Source organism: Mustela putorius, unplaced genomic scaffold, assembly GCF_011764305.1.
Source record: "Mustela putorius furo isolate JIRA1106 unplaced genomic scaffold, ASM1176430v1.1 tig00000135_pilon_pilon_pilon, whole genome shotgun sequence".
Taxonomy (NCBI): domain Eukaryota; kingdom Metazoa; phylum Chordata; class Mammalia; order Carnivora; family Mustelidae; genus Mustela; species Mustela putorius.
Window position 1 is genome coordinate 1466055 of NW_025421292.1, and position 9355 is coordinate 1475409.

At 41.7% G+C, this 9355-nt stretch overlaps 1 protein-coding gene across 1 annotated transcript; it reads right to left on the reverse strand.

Annotated features, from left to right (window-relative positions):
• Positions 1 to 3406: 3406 nt before the first annotated feature.
• On the reverse strand, positions 3407 to 8840 carry LOC123390639 (HLA class II histocompatibility antigen, DO beta chain). Its single transcript, XM_045074668.1, has 6 exons — positions 8639 to 8840; positions 5440 to 5724; positions 4702 to 4983; positions 4118 to 4228; positions 3837 to 3868; positions 3407 to 3664 (listed from the first exon to the last, which is right to left on the reverse strand). The coding sequence occupies exons 1-6, from the start codon at positions 8727 to 8729 to the stop codon at positions 3629 to 3631; spliced, it is 837 nt and encodes a 278-aa protein (XP_044930603.1). The 5' UTR covers positions 8730 to 8840; the 3' UTR covers positions 3407 to 3628.
• Positions 8841 to 9355: the final 515 nt, after the last annotated feature.

Genomic DNA, 9355 nt, shown 5'->3' on the forward strand with positions numbered 1-9355 from the left:
ATTCCCTGCATATTCTCAGATCACAATGCTTTGAAACTGGAGCTCAATCACAAGGAAAAGTTCAGAAGGAACTCAAACACCTGGAAGCTAAAGACCACCTTGCTTAAGAATGCTTGGATCAACTAGGAGATCAAGGAAGAACTGAAACAATTCATGGAAACCAATGACAATGAAGACACTTCGATCCAAACCTACGGGATACAGCAAAGGCGGTCCTAAGGGGGAAATATATAGCCATTCGAGCCTCCCTCAAAAAAAATTGAAAAATCCAGAACACAGCAGCTGTCTCTACACCTTAAAGAACTGGAGAATCAACAACAAACCAAACCAACTCCACACATAAGAAGGGAAATCATCAAGATTAGAGCTGAGATCAATGAGGTAGAAACCAGAGATACAGTAGAACGTATCAATGAAACTAGAAGCTGGTTTTTTTTAAAGAATCAATAAGATCGATAAACCATTGGCCACACTAATCCAAAAGAAAAGAAAGAAAGCTCAAATACATAAAATTATGAATGAAAAGGGAGAGATCACAACGAACACCAAGGAAGTAGAAACAATCATCAGAAGTTATTATCAATAGTTATATGCCAATAAGCTAAGCAACCTAGATGAAATGGATGCATTCCTGGAAAACTATAAACTCCCAAAATTGAATCAGGAAGAAATTGGCAACCTGAATAGACCAATATCTAATAACGAGATTGAAGCGGTGATCAAAAACCTCCCAAAAAACAAGAGCCCAGGACCTAATTAATTCCCTGGGGAATTCTACCAAACTTTCAAAGAAGAAATAACACCTATTCTCCTGAAGCTGTTTCAAAAAATTGAAGCAAAAGGAAAACTTCCAGACTCTTTCTATGAAGCCAGCATTACCCTGATCCCCAAACCAGGCAAAGACCCTACCAAAAAGGAGAATTTCAGACCAATATCACTGATGAATATGGATGCTAAGATCCTCAACAAGATCCTAGCAAACAGGATCCAACATCACATTAAAAAGATTATCCACCATGACCTGGTGGGATTCATCCCTGGGCTACAAGGATGGTTCAACATTCGCAAATCAATCAACGTGATAGAACAAATTAATAAGAGAAGAGAGAAGAACCACGTGATCCTCTCAATTGATGCAGAAAAAGCATTTGACAAAATCCAGCATCCGTTCCTGATTAAAACGCTTCAAAGTATAGAGATAGAGGAAACATTCCTGAACTTCATCAAATCTATCTATGAAAGACCCACAGCAAATATCATCCTCAATGGGAAAAAGCTTGCAGCCTTCCCGCTGAGATCAGGAACACGACAAGGATGCCCACTCTCACCACTCTTGTTCAACATAGTATTAGAAGTCCTAGCAACAGCAATCAGACAACAAAGGGAAATAAAAGGTATACAAATTGGTAATGAAGAAGTCAAACTCTCTCTTTTTGAAGATGACATGATTCTTTATATGGAAAACCCAAAAGACTCCACCCCCAAACTACTAGAACTCATACAGCAATTCAGCAACGTGGCAAGATACAAAGTCAATGTACAGAAATCAGTGGCTTTCTTATACACTAACAATGAAAATACAGAAAGGGAAATTAGAGACTCGATTCCATTTACTATAGCACCAAGAACCATAAGATACCTGGGAATAAACCTAACCAAAGAGGTAAAGGATTTGTACTCGAGGAACTATAGAACACTCATGAAAGAAATCAAAGAAGACACAAAAAGATGGAAGACCATTCCATGCTCTTGGATCGGAAAAATAAACATTGTTAAAATGTCTATACTGTCTAGAGCAACCTATACTTTTAATGCCATTCCCATCAAAATTCCACCAGTATTCTTCAAAGAGCTGGAGCAAATAATCCTAAAATTTTTATGGAATCAGAAGAGACCCCGAATCACTAAGGAAATGTTGAAAAACAAAAATAAAACTGGGGGCATCACGTTACCTGATTTCAAGCTTTTCTACAAAGCTGTGATCACCAAGACAGCATGGTACTGGCATCAAAACAGACACATAGACCAGTGGAACAGAGTAGAGAGCCCAGATATGGACCCTCAACTCTATGGGCAAATAATCTTTGACAAAACAGGAAAAAATATACAGTGGAAAAAAGTCTCTTCAATCAATGGTGCTGGGAAAACTGGGCAGCTATATGTAGAAGAATGAAACTCGACCGTTCTCTTACACCATACACAAAGATAAACTCAAAATGGATAAAAGACTCAACGTGAGACAGGAATCCATCAGAATCCTAGAGGAGACCATAGGCAGTAATCTCTTCGATATCAACCACAGCAACTTCTTTCAAGATATGTCTCCAAAGGCAAAGGAAACAAAAGCAAAGATGAACTTTGGGGACTTCATCAAAATCAAAAGCTTCTGCACAGCAAAGGAAACAGTCAAGAAAACAAAGAGGCAACCCACGGAATGGGAGAAGATATTTGCAAATGACAGTACAGACAAAAGGTTGATATTCAGGATCTATAATGAACTCTTCAAACTCAATACACACAAAACAGACAATCATGTCCTAAAATGGGCAGAAGATATGGACAGACACTTCTCCAATCAAGACATACAAATGGCTATCAGACACATGAAAAAGATGTTCATCATCACTAGCCATCAGGGAGATTCAAATTAAAACTACATTGAGATATCACCTTACACCAGTTAGAATGGCCAAAATTAGCAAGACAGGAAACAACATGTGTTGGAGAGGATGTGGAGAAAGGGGAACCCTCTTACACTGTCGGTGGGAATGCAAGTTGGTGCAGCCTTTTTGGAGAACAGTGTGGAGATTCCTCAAGAAATTAAAAATAGAACTTCCCTATGACCTGCAATTGCACTCCAAGGTATTTACCCCAAAGATACAGATGTAGTGAAAAGAAGGGCCATCTGAACCCCAATGTTTATAGCAGCAATGGCCACGGTCACCAAACTATGGAAAGAACCAAGATGCCCTTCAACGGACGAATGGATAAGGAAGATGTGGTCCATATATACTATGGAGTATTATACCTCCATCAGAAAGGACGAATACCCACCTTTTGTAGCAACATGGACGGGACTGGAAGAGATTATGCTGAGTGAAATAAGTCAAGCATAGAGAGTCAATTATCATACGGTTTCACTTATTTGTGGAGCATAACAAATAGCATGAAGGACATGGGGAGTTAGAGAGAAGGGGGTTGCGGTAAATTGGAAGGGGAGGTGAATCATGAGAGACTATGGATTCTGAAAAACAATCTGAGGGGTTTGAAGTGGTGGGGGTGTAGGAGGTCGGGGTACCAGGTGATGGGTATTATAGAGGGCATGGATTGCATGGAGCACTGGGTGTGGTGAAAAAATAATGATACTGTTATGCTGAAAATAAATAAATGAAAAAAAAAGTCTATATTTTGTATGGTTATTGGTATCTCAGTTTTTATTTTACAGCAAAAAAAAGGTCATAAAAAAACAGTGAAAGAGGAACAGTGCCTCTGCATGTTTGTCTTCTGGAGATAGTGGTGAGCACAGTTGGAAAGAGGATGATGTAACTCATAGGGCTCACTTAGTTCTGGGCTCTGGCTCCTCGGTACTACTTCAGGCTCCAGGGCAAGAAGGTTTGGTTGGGACCTCTTAGCAGGGTTGTGGTGATGAAACTGCACTTGAGACCTGCAGGGACGGTGATCAAGGTCTCAGGAGGGACCCCCATCCCATTACAGAGACTCAGCACCCAAGGCCACCCAGCCAGAGCCAGCCTCACATCCTATCCCCAAGACATCCCCATCTGGCCAAAGCTTTGGGAAAGCAACTGGCCACCCAAAGACAAGGACAAAGACTTTACCTCATCACCAGACAACCGAGTCTCTGCATATCCTGGAATGAGAGGGAAGAAACAGAATGCCCCTCATTAGGACCAAATGTGATTATCCTGAAGGGTAGGGGGTGACCTGAAATATCAGACCCCCATCTTTGCTGACCTCTCCTGAAATATTTCTGGCTTCAGAAAGGACTATTCCTGAATAGTTTTCCTGGGCAGCTTTCCCTGCCTCACATCTTGGAAGTCAGGCGAAGTGGGAAAAGCCATGGGGCAGGTGGTAAGAGACTCCTGAAAAGCTCATTTACCTTTCTGAGCCCTGAGGCAGATGACTGTCCCCACCAGAACGAAGATCAGCCCAAGCAGGAAGGCTGCAATTCCACTTAGCATCTTTCTCCAAGAATATGCCAACTGAGCTCCTAGGGGAAACGGGTCTTAAAATTAGTAAAAAGTTCCCAATATTTGGTGCATCTTCCTGGAATCCCAGAGCCTGTACCAGACACCAAATCAAATGCTATTGAGAAAAGAAATACATTTAGAAAAGGTTCTTTGACACCAAGGTTTGCATCCATAGAATCTGTAACTGATTCCTACAGCCCACAAGAATGCCCGCTAACTTCCTAAGACAAAGTATGAGAGGACACTAGTTCCCACAGTTGGAAATAAGTGATGAAGTGATTAGACCTCCTCATTTCTTGGAAGATACAAGCAGAAATATCTGCCATGTCTACTCCCACTCTAACCCAAGGACCCCAATTTCCATGACTCCCTCAGATCAGGGGAAAGAAGAATGAGTGTTGGGACCAAGATGAACGTGGAGGTCACAGAGGCCCTGTGCTAAGGCAGCATCACCCTGAGTCGGACCCAGAGAGTATAAGAAGCAGATTCTCACTCCACTCCACCGAAACAGGGCTCAGCAGGCTGGCATGATTAACAAGGCAGGTGTAGACATCTCCAAGTGCAGGAGTCATTTCCAGCATCACCATTGTCTGGAAGGTCCAGTCTCCATTCCTGACCAGGCCAGTGGATAGGACACCAACCCTCTCCTCCTGCCCATTCCGGAACCACCTGATCTTGATGTCGCCTGGATAGAAACCGGTCACAGAGCAGAGAAGCAGACTGCGATGCTGCAGGGATGGGGTCCTCTCTGGATGCACTGTCACCTCTGGTTGTACTGGAAGGGGAGAAAAAAATGATACATTATGAAGGAAAACCACCAAGCCAGGACAGGTTCCTCGAGAGACTGTCTCTGCACTTAATCTCCTTCTCACCCCACCTAAATGGAAACTGGAAATGGGAAGAAATTTTTGCCCCCAAGACTCAGAAACTGGGTATGTCAATGCCCCAAAGAGGAGTTAGGCCTTATCAGAGACTCCCACAATTACCCCTTCTACTTGAGAGCCCACTGTGACTTAATGTCCTTGAGAACTTTGGAGGTCTGGAATCAAGACCACAGTGACCTGACCTGTGAGGAAAAAGAGTGGATCACAGTTGAGGATGAAAGGACTCCCCTGCTCATAAGACATTTATCCTGAAGCAGGAAATTGCCTATCATAAGGAAGTAAAGCCCATGGTCAGGCTCACACGTGGGAGATGCCTGAACCCCACCAGACCTCACCTTCCAGCTCACCTTTCCTCCCCACAGTGAAGGGTGCACCCAGCTTATAGTTGTGCCTGCAGAGGGCATCCACAGAAGCTCTACTCCTCTCCAGTATATCTGGCCGATGGTTCCACAGCTTAGCGTCAGGCTTCCCCAGCTCTGTCAATGCCACAAACTTTCCCACGTGGCTGTCGAAACGTGCATACTCTTCCAAGTTAAAAATGAATCTCACCACAAACTGCACCTTCTCTAAAAAAAAAAAATCTGTCCCATTGATGAAGTAACAGTCAGCCTTTGCCTGAATCACAAAATCTTCTAGAAAACGACAACAAAAACACTTTAAACCAACCCCTACTTTTAGGAAACCATATCATGGTAAATAATGCCAGACCCCATGGATTTGGGAGGAGGCCTTTTGAACTCAGTAAACAGGTCAAAGTAGCCTCTTTTCCCCTGAACCCCAACCTCATTCAGTTTAGCACCCTGGTTCCCACCATTGTGGAAAGAAGCCTGAGGCTTCTTTGGCCAGCCAAACAGAAGACATGTAACCCAAAAAAAGACAAGTCAAAGAGAGAGTCCCAAGAGACATAAACATTCATGCCACAAATAGTTTTTGACCCTTTATGTTTTGCTGACACTGTGCTGGTTTTTCCAAGCCAAGTTTTCAGAATCCCAAGGTTTTAACTCCTTTTGTTATCAACTTGAAAACATCCATCCCCAAATAAAATAATTCAATAGTACTCTTGTCCTTAACAGGTTCATTCTACACATTCTTTCTGGAGTGAAATGAAGGAGTGATGGGGGGTGGGTTGGGCAACAAAGAAATGCAGACTAGTTAGGCATTTTGAAGTGAAACTAACTCTCCTTCTACTTTTTAGTCACTATGGGTTTTATCCAAGAATTTCTTTTGGACCTTTCCCCTTGCACTCTTACTTAGAGACCTCACCCCTCCATTGGCTCAAATAAGGTAATGATTTCATTAACTTTGTTGATGTGAAGTAGAATAATACTAGTTGATGACTCAAAGAATAATATTACTATCAGCATCATTGGCACTATACCTACCATAGGGAATATATAGTTAGCTTAAACCTTCGGGGGGGCGGTACATGACACAGTGCCATTAAAGGTGGAATTAAAAAAAACTTAATTCCATTGTCTGTTATAATTTTCTACTTTCAGAGCACCTTACTAATGTTGATGGTGATTGGTTTGAGTTATGTATTTTTTCATACAAAGTCTACTCTGCTCATGTTCTTCAATGTAATTTGACACTCAAAAATTATGTAATCTGTCCTCATTGGTGAGAAAAATTATAATTCTTACTCACTGAGCACACAGTGGGCTCTGGTCTGAGTGTTTGTGCCCCACCCCCACCCCCAAATTCATGTGTTGAAATCCTAACCGCCAAAGGTGATGTTATCAGTAGGAGGTGATTTTGAGAGGTGTTTGGGTCATGAGGGTGGGGCTCTCACTCATGAGTGGGATTAGCCCTTATAAAGGAGGCTCCAGAGAGATCCCAAGCCCCTTCCACCACAAGAGGACACAAGAAGGTGCCACCTATGAACCAGGAAGAGAGTCTCCACCAGAACACAGCCATGCTGACACCTTGATCTTGGGCTTCCCAGACTCCAGAACTGTGAGAAATAAATTTTTGTTGTTTATAAGCCATCTAGTCTGTGGTATTTTGTAACAGCAGCCAGAATGGACTAAGACACAATTATATCTGTCATAGACTTAAAGATCTGAAAAATTTAAAGGGACAAATTGGCAAATGGCCCTAGGTTATGTTTCAGTTGATTTGAGTACTAGTTCTATACCATAGTTGTACCTAGAACCACTTGCCCTCCCTGACCTATTTTCCATTGAAAACAACACTGAAGCAGAGCTCAAAAGCATAGTGTTAAGAGACAAAGGAAGCAGAATGTGATTCAATGCACAACGACTTTTTTAAAAATTTTAAAATACACATCAAAAACAACGCTAAATATTCCTAAAGGCCAGCCTCACACCCCAGCCGCATTAGAACAGATCTGCAAGGAAAGGAGGGCATGGAAATGTAGACCAGGAAAGAGGAGAGAGTCCTTACGCTGACAGATGATTGCCAAGTGCTATGAACTCACTGGGTAAGACTGACACAATTCTCTGTATGCACTCAACAAAAATAAAAGGAAATTCAAATGCGTTGATAAGGCAGGTTGGTCGGAAAAGATCTAACCTGGAGAAACAGCATGAGTTAAGGCTTAAAGGACAAGCATTGCCAATCCTGAGCTGTAAATTTGCTTTCATCTCAAACTCAGAGGCCTTCTCTGGGAACCACTGAGCTGAGCATTAGGGATGGCAGCTCCTTCCTGGATCAGCTCTTAGCAGCTAAAGTCAGCTATAACCTCCAGGGCTCTTCCTTATAACAGTTTAAATCAGAAAAAGAAAGTTATTTAGGGGTCAGATTTGTGTCAGATTTAAGATCTGAACTGACTTTTTTTTTTTTTCCATTTGTGTTGTTTAATGGACATTAACCTCAGAGAGGTTTCTATTCTGGGAGATAACAATCCTCTCCTATCCACCCCACCCTCCCAGGTTTGTTCCTCTTTTGTGTTTAATGAAACTTTGACATTCAAACAGGCTCTGTTTTTAGTGCATTATATCCTGTTTTCTGCCAAAAAGTATGTGTTCAGGGTGTAATACTGCCTCATGTTCACACAGCCCATCTCCTTGGCTAGAAAAATAATGGTAATAAATACCCAGGAACCTGAGGACAGGCATAATGCATTCAACTTCTTTTATTTCTCAAAACTGGGGTTAATAAATGCCAAGAGAGGAAACCTTTGTTTCCAATTTCTTTTGTCCACATATATCCCAGTTGGATAAATATAAAAACAGTTGCAATCATCAGAGCAAACTCCTGTCTGGAAAAAATGACAGCTATTCTCAAGCTGGCCCCAGTTGATATAGTTCTTCAGACTGACATTGATACAATAAGGACTCTAAGCAAAACAAAATGTTTCCCTTCATTCTAGCATCCTTCTCCTTGAAGCTGTGGCACAGGAAGTCCCTTTTCCTAGCAGTCCATTGTGTATGGTAAAGAGAGGAGGCATATTTTAATTTCAAAGGGAAGAATACTTTGAAGCCAGAAGCCAGTTCCAGTCTGTAGCCTGGACCTACAGAGAAATACATCCCTCCCCCATGCCCATTCTTGCATACACACCTGAAAAAATTGCTCTGTTCTTACCTGGAGAGTCTCTGCCTTGAGTCCTGGAGAAATCCAGTCTAATTACATTCACTAGCAGAAGCACCGTCCATGGAACCCTCCCAGAACCCATTCTGCAAAGAAAAATAAAAAATTAGACAGTGAAATCATCAACTGCTTCAGGATGGGGCTTACCCCCACAAAACGCAGTCAAAAAATATTTATGAAGAATATGAATACTTTCTGGTTTCCTCAGGATTGGAAACTCTTCACACTGATAACCAATCATGATAGAAGAGTTTTGCATCATTAGATGCTGGGTAGACTACTTTCATAAAGTTGTGTATATCACTCAAGAATTGTTTACCTGCAGAATCACTGATAGTGATCTAATGTATATAGAAAATGTGCTGTGAGAAAAATTGTTTAAAAATAGTGTACATAGTATGTGGTCCTAGAAGAACTACACATATTGTTTATCATGCATTTCACTATCTTTTAACCAACAAGTCTCTTCTCCTATGGCTGACATTGCCAACAGCATGTGCGAATAAAGTCGAAAGTAGACAGCGTTCTGAAGAGTTTGCCTTAAGAGGAGTTCATGAGGGGATTATCAGAGAAGAAATAGAAGAGATTGAGAACTACCTGAAGAGTATAAATCAAGAGCGGCCACAAAAAAGAAAATGAAGAGAAGATAAAAGAATAAAATGCTGCAAAAAATGTTCAAGAGAGAGCTCCTGGGCAGCTCAATCTGTTACA

Excerpts from the sequence above, each read along its gene's own strand:
- LOC123390639 (XM_045074668.1), bottom strand. The coding sequence starts at position 8,729 with ATGGGTTCTGGGAGGGTTCCATGGACGGTGCTTCTGCTAGTGAATGTA. Across the intron at positions 5,725-8,638 it reads TCAAGGCAGAGACTCTCCAG|AAGATTTTGTGATTCAGGCA; the intron begins GTAAGAACAGAG and ends GTCGTTTTCTAG. Across the intron at positions 3,869-4,117 it reads CTGCCTCAGGGCTCAGAAAG|GATATGCAGAGACTCGGTTG; the intron begins GTAAATGAGCTT and ends CTCTCATTCCAG.